We start from the raw sequence: 24,731 nt of genomic DNA on the forward strand, positions 1-24,731 counted from the left end.
CACCACCCCTCCCACAGTGTCTGTGAACACCACCCGTCCCACAATCTCTGTAAACACCACCCACCCCACAGTCTCTGTGACCCACCACCCATCACACAATCTCTGTAAACACCACCCGTCCCACAATCTCTGTGAACACCACCCACCCCACAATCTCTGTAAACACCACCCGTCCCACAGTGTCTGTGAACACCACCCACCCCACAATCTCTGTAAACACCACCCCTCCCACAGTGTCTGTGAACACCACCCGTCCCACAATCTCTGTAAACACCACCCACCCCACAGTCTCTGTGACCCACCACCCATCACACAATCTCTGTAAACACCATCCACCCCACAATCTCTGTGAACACCACCCGTCCCACAATCTCTGTAAACACCACCCGTCCCACAGTGTCTGTGAACACCACCCGTCCCACAATCTCTGTAAACACCACCCACCCCACAGTCTCTGTGACCCACCACCCGTCACACAATCTCTGTAAACACCACCCGTCCCACAATCTCTGTGAACACCACCCACCCCACAATCTCTGTAAACACCACCCCTCCCACAGTGTCTGTGAACACCACCCGTCCCACAATCTCTGTGAACACCACCCACCCCACAGTCTCTGTGACCCACCACCCGTCACACAATCTCTGTAAACACCATCCGTCGCACAATCTCTGTGAACACCACCCACCCCACAATCTCTGTAAACACCACCCGTCCCACAGTGTCTGTGAACACCACCCACCCCACAATCTCTGTAAACACCACCCCTCCCACAGTGTCTGTGAACACCATCCGTCCCACAATCTCTGTAAACACCACCCACCCCACAGTCTCTGTGACCCACCACCCGTCACACAATCTCTGTAAACACCACCCGTCCCACAATCTCTGTGAACACCACCCACCCCACAATCTCTGTAAACACCACCCGTCCCACAGTGTCTGTGAACACCACCCGTCCCACAATCTCTGTAAACACCACCCACCCCACAGTGTCTGTGAACACCACCCACCCCACAGTCTCTGTGACCCACCACCCATCACACAATCTCTGTAAACACCACCCATCCCACAGTGTCTGTGAACACCACCTGTCCCACAGTGTCTGTGACCCACCACCCATCATACAATCTCTTTAAACACCATCCGTCCCACAATCTCTGTAAACACCACCCACCCCACAGTCTCTGTGAACACCACCCACCCCACAATCTCTGTGAACACCACCCACCCCACAGTGTCTGTGACCCACCACCCATCACACAATCTCTGTAAACACCACCCACCCCACAGTGTCTGTGAACACCACCCACTCCACAGTCTCTGTGACCCACCACCCATCATACAATCTCTGTAAACACCACCCGTCCCACAGTGTCTGTGACCCACCACCCATCACACAATCTCTGTAAACACCATCCGTCCCACAATCTCTGTAAACACCACCCGTCCCACAGTCTCTGTGACCCACCACCCATCACACAATCTCTGTAAACACCACCCACCCCACAGTGTCTGTGAACACCACCCACTCCACAGTCTCTGTGACCCACCACCCACCCCACAATCTCTGTAAACACCACCCATCCCACAGTGTCTGTGACCCACCACCCACCCCACAGTGTCTGTGACCCACCACCCACCCCACAATCTCTGTAAACACCACCCGTCCCACAGTTGTTGTGAACACCACCCACCCCACAGTCTCTGTAAACACCACCCGTCCCACAATCTCTGTAAACACCACCCGTCCCACAATCTCTGTGAACACCACCCACCCCACAATCTCTGTAAACACCACCCACCCCACAGTGTCTGTGAACACCACCCGTCCCACAATCTCTGTAAACACCACCCACCCCACAGTGTCTGTGAACACCACCCACCCCACAATCTCTGTAAACACCACCCGTCCCACAGTGTCTGTGAACACCACCCGTCCCACAGTGTCTGTGACCCACCACCCGTCACACAATCTCTGTAAACACCACCCGTCCCACAATCTCTGTGAACACCACCCACCCCACAATCTCTGTAAACACCACCCACCCCACAGTCTCTGTGACCCACCACCCATCACACAATCTCTGTAAACACCACCCACCCCACAATCTCTGTAAACACCACCCACCCCACAGTGTCTGTGACCCACCACCCGTCACACAATCTCTGTAAACACCACCCGTCCCACAATCTCTGTGAACACCACCCATCACACAGTCTCTGTGACCCAGCACCCACCCCACAGTGTCTGTGAACACCACCCACCCCACAGTGTCTGTGACCCACCACCCATCATACAATCTCTGTAAACACCATCCGTCCCACAATCTGTGTAAACACCACCCGTCCCACAGTGTCTGTGAACACCACCCGTCCCACAATCTCTGTAAACACCACCCACCCCACAGTCTCTGTAAACACCACCCGTCCCACAGTGTCTGTGAACACCACCCACCCCACAGTCTCTGTGACCCACCACCCATCACACAATCTCTGTAAACACCACCCACCCCACAATCTCTGTAAACACCACCCACCCCACAGTCTCTGTGACCCACCACCCATCACACAATCTCTGTAAACACCACCCGTCCCACAGTGTCTGTGAACACCACCCGTCCCACAATCTCTGTAAACACCACCCCTCCCACAGTGTCTGTGACCCACCACCCACCCCACAGTCTCTGTGACCCGCCACCCACCCCACAATCTCTGTAAACACCACCCACCCCACAGTCTCTGTGACCCACCACCCACCCCACAATCTCTGTAAACACCACCCGTCCCACAGTGTCTGTGACCCACCACCCATCATACAATCTCTGTAAACACCATCCGTCCCACAATCTCTGTAAACACCACCCGTCCCACAGTGTCTCTGAACACCACCCGTCCCACAATCTCTGTAAACACCACCCACCCCACAGTCTCTGTGAACACCACCTGTCCCACAGTGTCTGTGAACACCACCCACCCCACAGTCTCTGTGACCCACCACCCATCACGCAATCTCTGTAAACACCACACACCCCACAGTGTCTGTGAACACCACCCACTCCACAGTCTCTGTGACCCACCACCCATCACACAATCTCTGTAAACACCACCCGTCCCACAGTGTCTGTGAACACCACCCGTCCCACAATCTCTGTAAACACCACCCACCCCACAGTGTCTGTGACCCACCACCCACCCCACAATCTCTGTAAACACCACCCGTCCCACAGTGTCTGTGAACACCACCCACCCCACAATCTCTGTGACCCACCACCCATCACACAATCTCTGTAAACACCACCCATCCCACAGTCTCTGTGACCCACCACCCACCCCACAATCTCTGTTAACACCACCCGTCCCACAGTGTCTGTAAACACCACCCACCCCACAATCTCTGTAAACACCACCCGTCCCACAGTTGTCTGTGACCCACCACCCGTCACACAATCTCTGTAAACACCACCCGTCCCACAGTTCTGTGAACACCACCACCCACAATCTGTAAACACCACCCACCCCACAATCTCTGTGAACACCACCCACCCCACAATCTCTGTGACCCACCACCCATCACACAATCTCTGTAAACACCACCCGTCCCACAGTGTCTGTGAACACCACCCGTCCCACAGTGTCTGTGACCCACCACCCATCATACAATCTCAGTAAACACCACCCGTCCCACAGTGTCTGTGACCCACCACCCATCACACAATCTCTGTAAACACCACCCGTCCCACAATCTCTGTGAACACCACCCACCCCACAATCTCTGTAAACATCACCCCTCCCACAGTGTCTGTGAACACCACCCACCCCACAATCTCTGTAAACACCACCTACCCCACAGTGTCTGTGAACACCACCCGTCCCACAGTGTCTGTGACCCACCACCTATCACACAATCTCTGTAAACACACCCACCCCACAGTGTCTGTGAACACCACCCACCCCACAGTCTCTGTGACCCACCACCCATCACACAATCTCTGTAAACACCACCCGTCCCACAGTGTCTGTGAACACCACCCGTCCCACAATCTCTGTAAACACCACCCACCCCACAGTCTCTGTGACCCACCACCCGTCACACAATCTCTGTAAACACCACCCGTCCCACAATCTCTGTGAACACCACCCACCCCACAATCTCTGTAAACACCACCCCTCCCACAGTGTCTGTGAACACCACCCGTCCCACAATCTCTGTAAACACCACCCACCCCACAGTCTCTGTGACCCACCACCCGTCACACAATCTCTGTAAACACCACCCGTCCCACAATCTCTGTGAACACCACCCACCCCACAATCTCTGTAAACACCACCCGTCCCACAGTGTCTGTGAACACCACCCACCCCACAATCTCTGTAAACACCACCCCTCCCACAGTGTCTGTGAACACCACCCGTCCCACAATCTCTGTAAACACCACCCACCCCACAGTCTCTGTGACCCACCACCCGTCACACAATCTCTGTAAACACCACCCGTCCCACAATCTCTGTGAACACCACCCACCCCACAATCTCTGTAAACACCACCCGTCCCACAGTGTCTGTGAACACCACCCGTCCCACAATCTCTGTAAACACCACCCACCCCACAGTGTCTGTGAACACCACCCACCCCACAGTCTCTGTGACCCACCACCCATCACACAATCTCTGTAAACACCACCCCTCCCACAGTGTCTGTGAACACCACCCACCCCACAGTCTCTGTGAACACCACCCACCCCACAATCTCTGTAAACACCACCTGCCCCACAGTGTCTGTGACCCACCACCCATCACACAGTCTCTGTAAACACCACCCATCCCACAGTGTCTGTGAACACCACCTGTCCCACAATCTCTGTAAACACCACCCACCCCACAGTGTCTGTGAACACCACCCGTCCCACAATCTCTGTAAACACCACCCACCCCACAGTCTCTGTGAACACCACCTGTCCCAGAGTGTCTGTGAACACCACCCACCCCACAGTGTCTGTGACCCACCACCCATCACACAATCTCTGTAAACACCACCCACCCCACAGTGTCTGTGAACACCACCCACTCCACAGTCTCTGTGACCCACCACCCATCATACAATCTCTGTAAACACCACCCATCATACAATCTCTGTAAACACCACCCGTCCCACAGTGTCTGTGAACACCACCCGTCCCACAGTCTCTGTAAACACCACCCATCCCACAGTCTCTGTGACCCACCACCCACCCCACAATCTCTGTAAACACCACCCACCCCACAGTGTCTGTAAACACCACCCGTCCCACAGTCTCTGTGACCCACCACCCACCCCACAATCTCTGTAAACACCACCCATCCCACAGTGTCTGTGACCCACCACCCACCCCACAATCTCTGTGCACACCACCCGTCCCACAGTGTCTGTAAACACCACCCACCCCACAATCTCTGTAAACACCACCCGTCCCACAGTTGTCTGTAAACACCACCCACCCCACAATCTCTGTAAACACCACCCGTCCCACAGTTGTTGTGAACACCACCCACCCCACAGTCTCTGTAAACACCACCAGTCCCACAGTGTCTGTGAACACCACCAGTCCCACAATCTCTGTAAACACCACCCACCCCACAATCTCTGTAAACATCACCCACCCCACAGTTGTTGTGAACACCACCCGTCACACAATCTCTGTAAACACCACCCACCCCACAGTGTCTGTGAACACCACCCATCCCACAATCTCTGTAAACACCACCCGTCCCACAGTGTCTGTGAACACCACCCGTCCCACAGTGTCTGTGACCCACCACCCGTCACACAATCTCTGTAAACACCACCCGTCCCACAATCTCTGTAAACACCACCCACCCCACAGCACAATCTCTGTAAACACCATCCGTCCCACAATCTCTGTAAGCACCACCCGTCCCACAGTGTCTGTGACCCACCACCCATCACACAATCTCTGTAAACACCACCCACCCCACAATCTCTGTAAACACCACCCACCCCACAGTGTCTGTGACCCACCACCCGTCACACAATCTCTGTAAACACCACCCGTCCCACAATCTCTGTGAACACCACCCATCACACAGTCTCTGTGACCCAGCACCCACCCCACAGTGTCTGTGAACACCACCCACCCCACAGTGTCTGTGACCCAGCACCCATCACACAATCTCTGTAAACACCACCCCTCCCACAGTGTCTGTGACCCACCACCCATCACACAATCTCTGTAAACACCACCCATCACACAGTCTCTGTAAACACCACCCACCCCACAATCTCTGTAATCACCACCCACCCCACAGTGTCTGTGAACACCACCAGTCCCACAATCTCTGTAAAACCACCCACCCCACAGTGTCTGTGACCCACCACCCACCCCACAATCTCTGTAAACACCACCCGTCCCACAGTGTCTGTGAACACCACCCGTCCCACAGTGTCTGTGACCCACCACCCGTCACACAATCTCTGTAAACACCACCCGTCCCACAATCTCTGTGAACACCACCCACCCCACAATCTCTGTAAACACCACCCCTCCCACAGTGTCTGTGAACACCACCCACCCTACAATCTCTGTAAACACCACCAGTCCCACAATGTCTGTAAACACCAACCGTCCCACAATCTCTGTAAGCACCACCCACCCCACAGTCTCTGTGAACACCACCCGTCCCACAGTGTCTGTGAACACCACCGACCCCACAGTCTCTGTAAACACCACCCACCCCACAGTGTCTGTGACCCACCACCCGTCACACAATCTCTGTAAACACCACCCCTCCCACAGTGTCTGTGACCCACCACCCATCACACAATCTCTGTAAACACCATCCGTCCCACAATCTCTGTAAACACCACCCGTCCCACAGTGTCTGTGACCCACCACCCATCACACAGTCTCTGTAAACACCACCCGTCCCACAGTGTCTGTGAACACCACCCGTCCCACAATCTCTGTAAAAACCACCCACCCCACAATCTCTGTAAACACCACCCGTCCCACAGTGTCTGTGAACACCACCAGTCCCAGAATCTCTGTAAACACCACCCACCCCACAGTGTCTGTGACCCACCACTCACCCCACAATCTCTGTAAACACCACCCGTCCCACAGTGTTTGTGAACACCACCCGTCCCACAGTGTCTGTGACCCACCACCTGTCACACAATCTCTGTAAACACCACCCGTCCCACAATCTCTGTGAACACCAGCCACCCCACAATCTCTGTAAACACCACCCCTCCCACAGTGTCTGTGAACACCACCGACCCCACAGTGTCTGTGACCCACCACCCGTCACACAATCTCTGTGAACACCACCCATCACACAATCTCTGTAAACACCACCCACCCCACAGTCTCTGTGACCCACCACCCACCCCACAGTCTGTGAACACCACCCCTCCCACAGTGTCTGTGACCCACCACCCATCACACAATCTCTGTAAACACCACCCACCCCACAGTGTCTGTGAACACCACCCACCCCACAATCTCTGGAAACACCACCCGTCCCACAGTGTCTGTGGACACCACCCATCACACAATCTCTGTGAACACCACCCCTCCCACAGTGTCTGTGACCCACCACCCATCACACAATCTCTGTGAACACCACCCCTCCCACAGTGTCTGTGACCCACCACCCATCACACAATCTCTGTAAACACCACCCGTCCCACAATCTCTGTGAACACCACCCCTCCCACAGTGTCTGTGACCCACCACCCGTCCCACAATCTCTGTGAACACCACCCGTCCCACAATCTCTGTGAACACCACCCCTCCCACAGTGTCTGTGACCCACCACCCGTCCCACAATCTCTGTGAACACCACCCCTCCCACAGTGTCTGTGACCCACCACCCACCCCACAATCTCTGTGAACACCACCCACCCCACAATCTCTGTAAACACCACCCGTCCCACAGTGTCTGTGAACACCACCCACCCCACAGTGTCTGTGACCCAACACCCCTCCCACAGTGTCTGTGACCCACCACCCGTCCCACAATCTCTGTAAACACCACCCGTCCCACAATCTCTGTGAACACCACCCACCCCACAGTGTCTGTGGACACTACGCGTCCACAATCTCTGTAAACACCACCCACCCCACAATCTCTGTAAACACCACCCGTCCCACAGTGTCTGTGAACACCACCCCTCCCACAGTGTCTGTGACCCACCACCCACCCCACAATCTCTGTGAACACCACCCGTCCCACAGTGTCTGTGGACACTACGCGTCCCACAATCTCTGTAAACACCACCCACCCCACAATCTCTGTAAACACCACCCACCCCACAGTGTCTGTGAACACCACCCACCCCACAGTGTCTGTGACCCAACACCCCTCCCACAGTGTCTGTGACCCACCACCCGTCCCACAATCTCTGTAAACACCACCCGTCCCACAATCTCTGTGAACACCACCCACCCCACAATCTCTGTGAACACCATCCGTCCCACAATCTCTGTGAACACCACCCACCCCACAGTGTCTGTGGACACTACGCGTCCCACAATCTCTGTAAACACCACCCACCCCACAATCTCTGTAAACACCACCCGTCCCACAGTGTCTGTGAACACCACCCACCCCACAGTGTCTGTGACCCACCACCCATCACACAATCTCTGTGAACACCACCCCTCCCACAGTGTCTGTGACCCACCACCCCTCCCACAATCTCTGTAAACACCACCCGTCCCACAATCTTTGTAACCCACCACTGATCCCACAATTTCTTTTACCCACTACTGTGAGGAAATAGGTGCAGAAACGTCGGCACTGGGACCAGCTGACTGGGTAACAGCCTCTCCCCTCGGGCTGTGAGACCTTTGAACCCCCTGCCCTGCCACAACCGAGGTCTTGTCACTGGGACAGTGATCTCTTTGCTGTTTACCTGTGATGCTCAGTTTGAATTTTATTTTATTAACTTACTTATACTATTAGATTTTGTGCTGTTTGTGATCTCTGCTTCCTGGCTGCACTGCAGTCCAGAGGGATGTTGTTTTAGTTGTTGTATATACGTACAGTCAGATGACAATAAATTTGAATTTGAAGCCAAGCACCCAAAGGAAACGCACATGGTCACGGGGAAGATGTAGAAACTCCTTACACCCCTTACAGCCAGAGGCGGGAGTTGAATGTAGGTCTCTGGCTCCGTAAAGTGTTACGTGAACCACTGTGCTACCTTCAGAAGGTGCTAAACACAAAATAATCTGCAGATACTGGGGTCAAAGCAGCACTCACAACATGTTGCAGGAACTCAGCAGGTCGGGCAGCATCTGTGGAAACGATCAGTCGACATTTTGGGCCGGAACCCTCGGCCACGGCTGCTGGCCGACCTGCTGAGTTCCTCCAGCGTGTTGTGAGTATTGCTTCAGAAGGTGCTGATGTGAGGGGAAAGGTGTGAGTGGGGGTGTTTGCCACTGCCCTGGCCCCTGTGGGTGGGTTTGGGGTGAGCTGCATAACTGATTCACCATGGTGACACTGGTGGGGAAACAGAATGTTTGGGGAGCAGTGCATGGGATAGGGTACCGATTGAACAGATGGCTCTCTCCCTGGTGAAAAAACACTCATTAAGAAGGAAGAGATGGAGTACGAAAGCAAGCTAGCCAATAATATTGAAGAGGATACCAAAAGTTTCTTCAGATGCCTAAAGTGTAAAAGACAAGTGAGAGTAGTTATCGGTCTGCTGGAGAACAATACTGGCGAGGGAGTAGTGGGGGTGGACAAACTGAATGCAAACACCAGGAATTCTGCAGATGCTGGAAATCCAAGCAACACACATCAAAGTTGCTGGTGAACGCAGCAGGCCAGGCAGCATCTCTAGGAAGAGGTACAGTCGACGTTTCAGGCCGAGATCTCCCCCTCCCCCTCCCACTTTCAAATCTCTTACTAGCTCTTCCTTCAGTTAGTCCTGACGAAGGGTCTCGGCCCAAAACGTCGACTGTACCTCTTCCTAGAGATTCTGCCTGGCCTGCTGTGTTCTCCGGTAGCTTTGATGTGTGTTGCTTGACAAACCGAATGAGTAGTTTGCATCAGTCTTCACTGTGGCAACACTCGATGTAATGCTAGAAGTTTGAAGTGTCAAGGGCCATGCAGTGTGTGAAGTTACCATAACTAGGGAGAGGGTTCTTGGGAAACTGAAAGGTCTGAAGGTAGATAAGTCACCTGGACCAGATGGTGTATACCCCAGAGTTCTGAAAGTGGTGAAGAGATTGCGATTGCATTAGTAATGATCTTTTAAGAATCACTAGATTCTGGAAAGGTTCTGGAAGACTGGAAAATTGCAAATGTCACCCAACTGTTCAAAAAGGGAGAGCGGCAGAAGAAAGGAAATTATCAGCCAGTTAGTCTGACCACAATGGTTGGGAAGATGTTGGAATCAATTGTTAAGGATGTGTTTTTGTGATACTTGGAGGCACATGCTAAAATAGGCTGTAGTCAGCATGGTTTCCTCAAGGAAAATCTTGTCTGACAAATCTGTAGGAACTCTTTGAAGAAATTACAAGCAGGATAGACAAAGGAGAATCGGTTGATGTTGTGAACTTGGACTTTCAGAAGGCCTTTGACAAGGTGCCACACATGAGGCTGCTTAACAAGTTAATAGCCCGTGGTATTACGGCAAAGATTCTAGCATGGATAAAGCATAAATGGGAATAAAAAGAGTATTTTCTGGTTGGTTGCCGATGACTAGTGGTGTTCCACAGGGGTCAAAATCAAATATCACTGTGATGATTGTACGCTCTAGTATCAATTGTTTGGCGACAATAAAGTATGAAGTCTGTGTTGGGACCGATTCTTTTTATATTATATGTCAATGTAGTGGATGATGGAATTGATGGCTATGTTGCAAAGTTTGTGGATGATTTGAAGATGGGTGGAGGGGCGGATAGTTTTGAAGAAGAGAGGTGACAGAAGGAGTTAGACAGATTAGGAGAGCGGACTCATCACGGGAGGCTCTTCCTGAGGTCCCTGCTGATTTGGACGTTTGGAGTCAGAACTGGCTTGACCTTGAAAACAGAGGGTAGTGGTCAAAGGCATATATACAGAATAACAAAGAGTACAGCAGGATAATAGCTCCAACAAGAGAAAATCTGCAGATGCTGGAAATCGGAGCAATACACACAACATGCTGGAGGAACTCAGCAGGCCAGGCAGCATCTATGGAATAGCGTACAGTTAAAGTTTCAGAGAAACATAGAAAACCTACAGAACAATACAGGCCATTCGGCCCACAATACTCTGCCAAACATGTACTGGCTTTAGAAATTACCAAGTGTTACCCACAGCTCCATGTACCTATCCAGGAGTCTATGACCCTGGATAAAAGACCCTATGGTATCCATCTCCACCACAGACACCGGCAGCCCATTCCACACACTCACCACTCTCTGCATAAAAAACTTACCCCTGACATCCCCACTATACCTACTTCCAAGCACCTTAAAACTGTTCCCTCTCGTGTTAGCCATTTCAGCCCTGGGAAAAAGCCTCCGGCTATCTACACAATCAATGCCTCTCATCATCTTATACACCTCTATCAGGTCACCTCTCATCCTCCGTCACTGCAAGGAGAAAAGGCCAAGTTCACTCAACCTATTCTCATAAGGCATGTTCCCCAATCCAGGTAACATCCCTGTAAGTCTCCTCTGCACCCTTTCTATGGTTTCCTCATCCTTCCTGTAGTGAGGTGACCAGAACTGAGCACAGTACTCCAAGCGGGGTCTGACCAGGAACCTATATAGCTGCAACATTGCCTCTCAGCTCCTAAATTCAATTCCACGATTGATGAAGGCCAATACACCGTATGCCTTCTTAACCACAGAGTCAACCTGCGCAGCTGCTTTGAGTCTCCTATGGACCTCAAGGTCCCTCTGATCCTCCACACTGTCAAGAGTCTTACCATTAATACTGTATTCTGCCATCATATTTCACCTACCAAAATGAACCACTTCACACTTATTTGGTTTGAAATCCATCTGCCACTTCTCAGTCCAGTTTTGCATCCTATCAATGTCCCCCTGTAACCTCTGACAGCCCTCCACACTATCCACAACACCTCCAACCTTTGTGTCATCAGCGAACTTACTAACCCATCCCTCCACTTCCTCATCCAGGTCATTTATACAAATCACGAAGAGAAGGGGTCCCAGAACAAATCCCTGAGGCACACCACTGGGTCACCAACCTCCATGCAGAATATGACCCATCTACAATCACTCTTTGCCTTCTGTGGACAAGCCAGTTCTGGATCCACAAAGCAATGTCCCCTTGGATCCCATGCCTCCTTACTTTCTTAATAAGCCTTGCATGGGGTAGCTTGTCAAATGCCTTGCTGCATCTACATCATATTACTATTTAACTATTTATGGTACTATTACTATTACTATTTATTATTTATGGTGCAACTGTAACGAAAACCAATTTCCCCCTGGGATCAATAAAGTATGACTATGACTATCTACTGCTCTACCTTCATCAATGTGTTTAGTCACATCTTCAAAAAATTCAATCAGACTTGTAAAGTATGACCTGCCTTTGACAAAGCCATGTTGACTATTCCTAATTATATTATATCTCTGCAAATGTTCATAAATCCTGGCTCTCAGGATCTTCTCCATCAACTTACCAACCACTGAAGTAAGACTCACAGCTCTATAATTTTCTGGGCTATCTCTACTCCCTTTCTTGAATAAAGGAACAACATCCGCAACCCTCCAATCCTCTGGAACCTCTCCCGTCCCCACTGATGATGCAAAGATCATCGCCGGAGGCTCTGCAAACTCCTCCCTTGCCTCTCACAGTAGCCTGAGGTACATCTCGTCTGGTCCCGGTGACTTATCCAACTTGATAGTTTACAAAAGCTCCAGCACATCCTCTTCCTTAATATCCACATGCTCAAGCTTTTCAGACCGCTGTAAGTCATGCATACAATTGCCAAGATCCTTTTCTGTAGTGAATACTGAAGCAAAGTATTCATTAAGTATCTCTGCTGTCTCTTCCGGTTCCATACACACTTTTCCATTGTCACACTAGATTGGTCCTATTCTCTCACGACTTATCCTCTTGCTCTTCACGTACTAGTAGAATGCCTTGGGGTTTTCCTTAATCCTACTCACCAATGCCTTCTCGTGGCTCCTTCTGGCTCTCCTACTTTCATTCTTAAGCTCCTTCCTGCTGGCCTTAAAATCTTCTCGATCTCTAGTGAGGGATAAAATTGGTCCCTTGGAGAATCAGAGTGGACGGCTATGTGCAGAGCCAAAAGAGATGGGGGAGATTTTGAACAATTTCTTTTCTTCGGTATTCACTAAGGAGAAGGATATTGAATTGTGTAAGGTAAAGGAAACAAGAAGGGTAGTTATGGAAAGTATGATGATTAAAGAAGAGGAAGTACTGGCGATCTTAAGGAATATAAAAGTGGATAAGTCTCCGGGTCCAGACAGGATATTCCCTAGGACCTTGAGGAAAGTTAGTGTGGAAATAGCAGGGGCTCTGACAGAAATATTTCAAATGTCATTAGAAACGGGGATGGTACTGGAGGATTGGCATATTGCTCACGTTGTTCCATTGTTTAAAAAGGGTTCTAAGAGTAAACCTAGCAATTATCGGCCTGTGAGTTTAACGTCAGTGGTGGGTAAACTGATGTAAAGTATTCTGAGGGATGGTATATATAATTATCTGCATAGAAAGGGTCTGATTAGGAACAGTCAACATGGATTTGTGCATGGAAGGTCATATTTGACAAATCTTACTGAATTTTTTGAAGGTTACTCGGAAAGTTGACGAGGGTAAAGCAATGGATGTTGTCTATATGGACTTCAGTAAGGCCTTTGACAAGGTTCCACATGGAATGTTAGTTAGGAAGGTTCAATCGTTAAGTATTAATATCGAAGTAGTAAAATGGATTCAACAGTGGCTGGATGGGAGACACCAGAGAGTAGTGGTAGATAACTGTGTGTCAGATTGGAGGACAGTGTCTAGTGGTGTGCTTCAGGGATCTGTACTGGGTCCCATGTTATTTGTCATATATATTAATGAGCTGGATAATGGGGTTGTAAATTGGATTAGTAAGTATGCAGATGATACTAAGATAGGTGGGGTTGTAGATAATGAAGTAGGTTTTCAAAGCTTGCAGAGAGATTTAGGCCAGTTAGAAGAGTGGGCTGAAAGAAGGCAGATGGAGTTTAATCCTGATAAATGTGAGGTGCTACATTTTGGTAGGACTAATCAAAATAGGACATACATGGTAAATGGTAGGGCACTGAAGAATGCAATAGAACAGAGGGACCTAGGAATAATGGTGATATTTCCCTGAAGGTGGAATCTCATGTGGATAGGGTAGTGAAGTGTATAAATCAGAACATTGAGTATGGGAGTTGAGATGTAATGTTGAAATTGTATAAGGCATTGGTAAAGCCAAATTTGGAGTATTGTGTACAGTTCTGGTCACCGAATTATAAGAAAGATGTCAATAAAATTGAGAGAGTTCAGAGGAGATTTACTAAAATGTTGCCTGGGTTTCATCTCCTAAGTTGCAGAGAAAGGTTGAATAAGTTAGGTCTTTATTCTTTGGAGCGTAGAAGGTTGAGGGGGACTTGATAGAGTTGACGTGGATAGGCTTTTTCCATTGAGACTGGGGGAGATTCAAACAAGAGGACACGAGTTGAGAGTTAAAGGGCAAAAGTTTAGGGGTAACATGAGGGGGAACTTCTTTACTCAGAGAGTGGTAGCTGTGTGGAACGAGCTTCCAGCAGAAGTGGTTGAGGCAGGTTCGATGTTGTCTATTTAAAGTTAAATTGGATAGATATATGGACAGGAAAGGAATGGAGGGTTATGGGCTGAGTGCAGGTCGGTGGGACTAGGTGAAGGTAAGAGTTCGGCACGGACTAGAAGGGCCGAGATGGCCTGTTTCTGGCCTGTAATTGTTATAAGGTTATCGTTACCTTGTTTTTGAACCTTTCGTAAGCTCTTCTTTTCTTCTTGACCAGATTTACAGCAGCCTTTGTACACCAAGGTTCCTGTATCCTTCTATCGTTTCCCTGTCTCACTGGAACATAACTATGCAGAACCCCATGTAAGTATCCCCTGAACATTTGCCACATTTCAGTTTTCCTGAGAACATCTGTTTACAATTTATGCTTCCGAGTTCCTGACTGATAGCCTGATGTTTCCATAGAAACCACAGAAACTACAGCACAGAAACAGGCCTTTTGGCCCTTCTTGGCTGTGCCGAACCATTTTCTGCCTAGTCCCACTGACCTGCACACGGACCATATCCCTCCATACACCTCCCATCCATGTATCTGTCCAATTTATTCTTAAATGTTAAAAAAGAACCCGCATTTATCACCTCGTCTGGCAGCTCATTCCATACTCCCACCACTCTGTGTGTGAAGAAGCCCCCACTAATGTTCCCTTTAAACTTTTCCCCCCTCAGCCTTAACCCATGTCCTCTGGTTTTTTTCTCTCCTTGCCTCAGTGGAAAAAGCCTGCTTGCATTCACTCTATCTATACCCATCATAATTTTATATACCTCTATCAAATCTCCCCTTATTCTTCTACGCTCCAGGGAATGAAGTCCCAACCTATTCAACCTTTCCCTGAAACTGAGTTTCTCAAGTCCCAGCAACATCCTTGTAAACCTTCTCTGCACTCTTTCAACCTTATTTATATCCTTCCTGTAATTTGGTGACCAAAACTGAACACAATACTCCAGATTCGGCCTCACCAATGCCTTATGCAACCTCATCATAACATTCCAGCTCTTATACTCAATACTTTGATTAATAAAGGCCAATGTACCAAAAGCTCTTTTTACGACACTATCTACCTGTGACGCCACTTTTAGGGAATTTTGTATCTGTATTCCCAGATCCCTCCGTTCCACTGCACTTCTCAGTGCCTTACCATTAACCCTGTATGTTCTATGTTGGTTTGTCCTTTCAACGTGCAATACCTCACACTTCTCAGTATTAAACTCCATCTGCCATTTTTCAGCCCATTTTTCCAGCTGGTCCAAGTCCCTCTGCAGGCTCTGAAAACCTTCCTCACTGTCTACTACACCTCCAATCTTTGTATCATCAGCAAACTTGCTGATCCAATTTACCACATTATCATCCAGATCATTGATATAGATGACAAATAACAATGGACCCAGCACTGATCCCTGTGGCACACCACTAGTCACAGGCCTCCAGTCAGAGAAGCAATTCTCTACCACTACTCTCTGGCTTCTTCCATTGAGCCAATGTCTAATCCAATTTACCACCTCTCCATGTATACCTAGCGACTGAATTTTCCTAACTAACCTCCCATGCGGGACCTTGTCAAAGGCCTTACTGAAGTCCATGTAGACAATATCCACTGCCTTCCCTTCATCCACTTTCCTGGTAACCTCCTCGAAAAACTCCAATAGATTGGTCAAACATGATCTACCACGCACAAAGCCATGTTGACTCTCCCTAGTAAGTCCCTGTCTATCCAAATGCTTGTAGATTCTGTCTCTTAGTACTCCCTCCAATAACTTACCTACTAACCCGGGGTAATTTCTAAAGTAAGTACATGTTGGCACAGCATTGTGGGCTGAAGGGCCTGTATTGTGCTGTAGGTTTTCTACGTTTCAACACTGTTACAGACTGGTACATCGGGATACAGAGACACACCGTTACAGACTGGTACACTGGGATACACGGAGACACACACCGTTACAGACTGGTACACTGGGATACACAGAGACACACCGTTACAGACTGGTACACCGGGATACAGAGACACACCGTTACAGACTGGTACACTGGGATACACAGAGACACACCGTTACAGACTGGTACACCGGGATACACAGAGACACACCGTTACAGACTGGTACACTGGGATACACAGAGACACACTGTTACAGACTGGTACACCGGGATACACAGAGACACACAGTTACAGACTGGTACACCGGGATACACAGAGACACACACCGTTACAGACTGGTACACCGGGATACAGAGACACACCGTTACAGACTGGTACACTGGGATACACAGAGACACACCGTTACAGACTGGTACACCGGGATACACAGAGACACACCGTTACAGACTGGTACACCGGGATACACAGAGACACACAGTTACAGACTGGTACACCGGGATACACAGAGACACACACCGTTACAGACTGGTACACCGGGATACAGAGACACACCGTTACAGACTGGTACACTGGGATACACAGAGACACACCGTTACAGACTGGTACACCGGGATACACAGAGACACACCGTTACAGACTGGTACACCGGGATACACAGAGACACACAGTTACAGACTGGTACACCGGGATACACAGAGACACACAGTTACAGACTGGTACACTGGGATACACAGAGACACACTGTTACAGACTGGTACACTGGGATACACAGAGACACACACCGTTACAGACTGGTACACCGGGATACACAGAGACACACAGTTACAGACTGGTACACCGGGATACACAGAGACACACACCGTTACAGACTGGTACACCGGGATACACAGAGACACACACCGTTACAGACTGGTACACCGGGATACACAGAGACACACACCGTTACAGACTGGTACACCGGGATACACAGAGACACACCGTTACAGACTGGTACACCGGGATACACAGAGACACACAGTTACAGACTGGTACACCGGGATACACAGAGACACACCGTTACAGACTGGTACACCGGGATACACAGAGACACACCGTTACAGACTGGTACACCGGGATACACAGAGACCCACAGTTACAGACTGGTACACCGGGATACACAGAGACACACAGTTACAGACTGGTACACTGGGATACACAGAGACACACTGTTACAGACTGGTACACCGGGATACACAGAGACACACAGTTACAGACTGGTACACCGGGATACACGGAGACACACACCGTTACAGACTGGTACACCGGGATACACGGAGACACACACCATTACAGACTGGTACACCGGGATACAGAGACACACAGTTACAGACTGGTACACCGGGATACACAGAGACACACACCGTTACAGACTGGTACACCGGGATACACAGAGACACACAGTTACAGACTGGTACACCGGGATACACAGAGACACACACCGTTACAGACTGGTACACCGGGATACACAGAGACACACCGTTACAGACTGGTACACCGGGATACACAGAGACACACCGTTACAGACTGGTACACCGGGATACACAGAGACACACACCGTTACAGACTGGTACACCGGGATACACAGAGACACACAGTTACAGACTGGTACACCGGGATACACAGAGACACACACCGTTACAGACTGGTACACCGGGATACACAGAGACACACAGTTACAGACTGGTACACCGGGATACACAGAGACACACCGTTACAGACTGGTACACCGGGATACAGAGACACACCGTTACAGACTGGTACACTGGGATACACAGAGACACACCGTTACAGACTGGTACACCGGGATACACAGAGACACACCGTTACAGACTGGTACACCGGGATACACAGAGACACACACCGTTACAGACTGGTACACCGGGATACACAGAGACACACAGTTACAGACTGGTACACCGGGATACACAGAGACACACCGTTACAGACTGGTACACCGGGATACACAGAGACACACCGTTACAGACTGGTACACCGGGATACACAGAGACACACACCGTTACAGACTGGTACACCGGGATACACAGAGACACACAGTTACAGAGCGTTATTCCTCGATACAGACACACACACACAGTGTTGCGGGCGGTACACCGGGATAAAAAGAGGAAGGAGAGTATAGTGACAGGACCCGGGGTCTGTAACTTTGGCCCGGTCCCAGCTGGCGGGACAGCACCTCTCACACTCGGGGCTGCCCCCGCCCAGTTCGGCGCATTGCGGCGGTGCTCGGAGCGGCTGGAGGTGTGTCTGCTTGGCGGTGTCCGAGACCGCGCTCGGTCGCCCGCGGCCGTGCATCCGACCGTCCGGCCTCGCCTCGCATGTGCTGCTGTCTCCCACCCTCCGTTCCGTCCCGTCCTCCTCCGGAATGTGTCTTCTCCCCCGATCGCTTCGGTCTCCCTCCCGCCGCAATGCAGGTCCGCCTTTCGCTGTCCCTGGCGCTCTCAGTCGGAGAGAGAGGGAGGGAGATGGGGAGGTGACTGAGAGAAACTACCGACAGCCGAAGAGTGAGGAAGAGAGTCAGAGAGAGAATGCGGGAGGGAGAGGGACACCTGGAGAGAGTGAGAGACACAGCACGGCTCCGGGAGATGTTATTTTCATACGTGTGTGTCCGCTCTCCGCTTCCCCTCCCTTCCACTTCCCCCCCCAACCCTATCTGCCCCCTCCCTCTCTGTGTTGTGCCGTTTCCCACTGATTACCCCGTCCCCGTCTTTACCCGTGCTGTCTCCCATCCCCGGTGTCTCTCCCCCACCCCCTCCGGTCTCTCTCTCTGCCCCCGATCTTTGTTTCTCTCCCTCCCCTCGCTGACGCCAGGCCACACCCACTGAACCGGTGACCCGCGGCGGCGACAGGTGCATCTCACCTTGCGCACTGTGTCCGTGTGTGTGTGTGTACCCGCGTGTCCGTGAGCGTTGGCCCGCGTCCGGACCCCGAACAGCACCTACCGATCCAGGTCAGTGACGTCCTACCCCGCACCGCGGCCTCAGGCCTCCCCTCCCCCGGCACCCTGGGGCAGTCGTGCGGAGAGGCGAGGACTGGGAAAGGGAGGGAAGCGAGTGGGAGGGTAATGAGACGGGGCGAGGTAGAGGGGGAGTGGAGAGGACAGATACTAGTTTGGGACAGGCACAGGGCTGTACAAGTAAACGGGCAAAGTTCGCATTGTCAAAGTACATGTCAGCATAACCACCCCGAGATTCAGTGTCGTGTCGGCTTACTCAGTAGGTCTGTCCACAGCAGATCCAATGAAAGACCACGCCACTAGCCAGTTCAACCGGTGTGACAATACAAAAGAAAGAAATAATAATAATTTTTTTAAAAAGCAATCAATATTGAGACAAATGAGATGAAGAGTCTGTGAAAGTGAGAACAGTTCAGTGATGGGGCGGGTGTAGTTATCCTCTCTGGTTCAAAAGGCTGATAAAACCAAGACATAAGACACAGGAGCAGAATGAGGCCATTTGGCCCATCGAGTCTGCTCCGCCATTCAATCATGGCTGATCCTTTTTTTTACAACCTCATTTCCCGGCCTTCTCCCTGTAACCTTTGATGCCGTGTAATATAAACTCAAAAAGAGGCCTTCTCCTTCCCACCCTCCCCCCACCTTCTTTATAGGGCCTCTGCCCCTTCCCTCTTCAGTCCTGACGAAGGGTCTCGGCCCAAAACATCGACTGATCGTTTCCACGGATGCTGCCCGACCTGCTGAGTTCCTCCAGCGTGTTGTGAGTGATGCCATGTAATAGGATGGTTGAAGGGTAATAACTGTTCCTGACCCTGGTGGTGAGAGTCCTGGGGCTCCTGTACCTCCTGCCTGATGACAGCAGTGAGACGAGAACGTGGCCTGGGTGATGGTTCCTGATGGTTGAGGGGTAATGACTGTTCCTGACCCTGGGGGTGAGAGTCTTGTACCTTCTTCCCAATGGCAGCAGTGAGATGAGAGTATGTCCTGGGTGGTGATTTCTCTTTCTCATGTTTGTTCTGTAGATTCGGAGTGAGGCTACAATGATCCAGTGGACTCCTGCGATCCAGTGGGGACAGAGAGACAGTGGAATCCAGTGACGAAACCCCCAGTGGCCCATCGGAGGGAACTGCATTCACCTCGAGGTGGGACTACAGTGAAATAGCAAGATCTTCAGTCGGACAGTGACGGGATCCCAGTGGAACTCCAATGATGCAGCGATCCAGTGGGTCTCCGGTGATCCAGTGAGACTCCGGTGATCCAGTGGGTCTCCGGTGATCCAGTGCGACTCCGGTGATCCAGTGGGTTTCCAGACTTTGTGGTTCTCCGGCCGGGGAGCCCAGTGACCCAGCGATGCGGTGCCCGCTCGGCCGGCGCCGGCTGCCCCCGGCCGTGGCGCTGGTGCTGCTGGCCCTGGTCACCCTGCTGCTGCTGCTGGGGCGGATCGAGGAGTGGGTGCTGAGCGGGGACGGGGCCGGGTTCGGGGAGACAGGCGGCCCCGGGCTGCCGCGGCGGCCCGCGCCCGGTGCTGGGTGGGCTCCCGGCCCCCTCCGGCTGCCCAACCCGGGCGCCTGCAGCGGCCCCCGCCCGGTCTTCCTGGTGACCCTGGTGACCAGCAGCCCCGGCCACCGGCGCCAGCGGCAGGCCATCCGGGCCAGCTGGGGCTCGCTGGGCGAGGTGGCGGGCCGGCGGGTGCGCACCCTGTTCGCCCTGGGCCTGCCCGCCACCGCACGGGAGGCGCGGCTGCTGGAGGCCGAGGCCCAGCGGCACGGCGACTTGGTGCAGGGCCTCTTCGCCGACACCTACCTCAACCTGACGCTCAAGACGCTGATGGTGCTGGGCTGGGCGCGGGAGCACTGCCCGGAGGCTCGCTTCCTGCTCAAAGCGGACGACGACGTCTTCGTCAACGTGCGGGCGCTGGTGACCCACCTGGCGGCCCTGAGCCCGCCCGAGCCCGGGCCCGAGCCGGGTGGGCCCCCGCGGCCCCACAGCCCGGCCGAGCCTGACCTCTACCTGGGCCGCGTCCACGCCGGCGTGCGGGTGGAGCGGGACCCCGTCAGCCCCTACTACGTGCCCGAGGCCACCTACTCGGCGCCCGTCTACCCCCACTACTGCAGCGGCACGGCCTACGTGCTTTCGCGCGGCGCTGCCGCCAAGGTGCTGGCCGCCGCCCACCGCCTGCCCCTCATCCGGGTGGAGGACGCTTTCGTCGGCATGTGTGCCCGGGCGGCCGGGCTCCGGCCCACGCCCTCGGCCCGCATGGCGGGCTCGCAGCGCCTGTACCCGCACCGCTGCTGCCTCCGCCGTGCCTTTTCCTCGCACCACGTCGGCCCGGCCGAGCTGCCCGCCCTCTGGGTGCAGGTGGAAGAGGGCGGTGACTGCGGAGCCCTGCAGGGCCTGGCCGCCCTGCTCATCTGCAACTCAGTCAGCTTCCTGCAGCAACTCCAGTACTGCTGGGCCGGTGCCAGGTAGTGCCAGGGGTCTGGTGCCCAGCGCCTCGTAGTGCCAGGGGTCTGGTGCCCAGCGCCTCGTAGTGCCAGGGGTCTGGTGCCCAGCGCCTCGTAGTGCCAGGGATCTGGTGCCCAGTGCCTCGTAGTGCCAGGGGTCTGGTGCCCATTGCCTCGTAGTGCCAGGGGTCTGGTGCCCAGCGCCTTGTGGTGCCAGGGATCCAGGGACTGACTCCACGTAGTACTGGTGTTTCCTGGAATACGGGGACCATCTCCACGTGGGGCTGGTGTTTCCAGGGACTGGAGCCAATTGGTGCCGGGGATCTGGGCCCAGTGCCAAATCGTGCTGAGGACCGGGAGCTGGCTGCGGGTAGTGCCGGGGATTTGGGGACCGGTGCCTGGTTGCGCAGGGAATCCCGCGACTGGTGCTGTGCATCTGAAGCTCCCTGAGCAGTGGTTGTGGGGCTGAGGAACAGGTCTGGGACAGGCGAGTGGGTCTGGAACATTCCTACCAGTGCTGATCCGGTTTGGTACGGGCCAGGGCCAGTGGATAGGAGAACGAAAGCCGGCAGCTCTCTGTTGCAGTGGGCTTCATCCGGGACGTGGAGTTGCTGTGCGCTGGGAGCTGAGATGGGGGTGTGTGGGCGGTGCTAACAGAAGATTGGGACTGTTGTTCTGGATGCCTCGGGCACTGATAAACCTGACCAACTGCATCTGCTCACTCTCTTTGTCTGCCTTCATTTCCATGCATTGTGGCTGGGGAATGGGGGGAGATGGTTGGGGAATGGGGGGGAGATGTCTGGGGAATGGGGGGAGATGGCTGGGGAATGGGGGGAGAGATGGCTGGGGAATGCGGGGGAGAGATGTCTGGGGAATGGGGGAGAGAGATGGCTGGGGAATGGGGGGAGATGGCTGGGGAATGGGGGGAGATGGCTGGGGAATGGGGGAGATGTCTGGGGAATGGGGGTGAGATGGCTGGGGAATGGGGAGAGAGATGGCTGGGGAATGGGGGGAGATGGCTGGGGAATGGGGGGAGATGGCTGGGGAATGGGGTGAGATGGCTGGGGAATGGGGGAGAGATGGCTGAGGAATGGGGAGGGGAGAGAGATATCTGGGGAATGGTGGGAGAGATCTGCAGAATGGGTAGAGAGATGGCTGGGAATGGGATGAGATGTCTGGGGAATAGGGGGAGAGAGATGGCTGGGGAATGGGGGAGAGAGATGGCTGGGGAATGGGGGGAGATGGCTGGGGAATGGGGGAGAGATGGCTGAGGAATGGGGAGGGGAGAGAGATATCTGGGGAATGGTGGGAGAGATCTGCAGAATGGGTAGAGAGATGGCTGGGAATGGGATGAGATGTCTGGGGAATAGGGGGAGAGAGATGGCTGGGGAATGGGGGAGAGAGATGGCTGGGGAATGGGGGGAGATGGCTGGGGAATGGGGGAGAGAGATGGCTGGGGAATGGGGGGAGATGGCTGGGGAATGGGGGGGAGAGATGGCTAGGGAATGGGGGAGAGATGGTTGGGGAATGGGGGGAGATGTCTGGGGAATGGGGGGAGATGGCTGGGGAATGGGGGGAGAGATGGCTGGGAAATGGGGGAGAGATGTCTGGGGAATGGGGGAGAGAGATGGCTGGAGAATGCGGGGGAGAGATGTCTGGGGAATGGGGGGAGAGATGGCTAGGGAATGGGGGAGAGATGGTTGGGGAATGGGGGGAGATGTCTGGGGAATGGGGGGAGATGGCTGGGGAATGGGGGGAGAGATGGCTGGGAAATGGGGGGAGAGATGTCTGGGGAATGGGGAGAGATGGCTGGGGAATGCGGGGGAGAGATGTCTGGGGAATGGGGGAGAGAGATGTCTGGGGAATGGGGAGAGAGATGGCTGGGGAATGGGGGTGAGATGTCTGGGGAATGGGGGTGAGATGGCTGGGGAATGGGGAGAGAGATGGCTGGGGAATGGGGGAGATGGCTGGGGAATGGGGGAGATGTCTAGGGAATGGGGGTGAGATGGCTGGGGAATGGGGGGGAGAGATGGCTGAGGAATGGGGAGGGGAGAGAGATGTCTGGGGAATGGTGGGAGAGATATCTGCGGAATGGGGGGAGAGATGGCTGGGAATGGGATGAGATGTCTGGGGAATAGGGGGAGAGAGATGGCTGGGGAATGGGGGAGAGAGATGGCTGGGGAATGGGGGGAGATGGCTGGGGAATGGGGGGAGATGGCTGGGGAATGGGGGAGAGAGATGGCTGGGGAATGGGGGGAGAGATGGCTAGGGAATGGGGGAGAGATGGCTGGGAAATGGGGGAGAGATGTCTGGGGAATGGGGAGGGGAGAGAGATATCTGGGGAATGGGGAAGAGATGGCTGGGGAATGGGGAGAGATGGCTGGGGAATGGGGGGAGATGGCTGGGGAATGGGGAAGAGAGATGGCTGGGGAATGGGGTGAGATGGCTGGGGAATGGGGGACAGAGATGGCTGGGGAATGGGGGGGAGAGATGGCTGGGGAATGGGAAGGGGAGAGAGATGTCTGGGCAATGGGCAGAGATGGCTGGGGAATGGGGGAGAGATGGCTGGGGAATGGGGGGAGAGATGGCCGGGGAATGGGGAGGGGAG

General features: G+C 53.1%; 1 protein-coding gene and 1 long non-coding RNA gene across 3 annotated transcripts in view; both read left to right on the forward strand.

Moving 5' to 3' along the window:
- Positions 1-20,854, forward strand: part of LOC134346489 (uncharacterized) — a 40,389-nt gene extending 19,535 nt beyond the window's left edge. For both annotated transcript variants that reach the window (XR_010017936.1, XR_010017935.1), the window contains 2 exons: positions 15,013-15,098; positions 20,702-20,854. This is a non-coding gene — a long non-coding RNA (uncharacterized LOC134346489). The remainder of the gene's footprint in view (positions 1-15,012; positions 15,099-20,701) is intronic.
- Positions 20,855-20,891: 37 nt separating this feature from the next.
- Positions 20,892-22,830, forward strand: b3galt4 (UDP-Gal:betaGlcNAc beta 1,3-galactosyltransferase, polypeptide 4). The gene has a single exon (XM_063047863.1). It carries the CDS (start codon positions 21,030-21,032, stop codon positions 22,146-22,148), a length of 1,119 nt encoding a protein of 372 aa, XP_062903933.1. The 5' UTR covers positions 20,892-21,029; the 3' UTR covers positions 22,149-22,830.
- Positions 22,831-24,731: the final 1,901 nt, after the last annotated feature.

Source organism: Mobula hypostoma, chromosome 5, assembly GCF_963921235.1.
Source record: "Mobula hypostoma chromosome 5, sMobHyp1.1, whole genome shotgun sequence".
NCBI classification, from domain to species: domain Eukaryota; kingdom Metazoa; phylum Chordata; class Chondrichthyes; order Myliobatiformes; family Myliobatidae; genus Mobula; species Mobula hypostoma.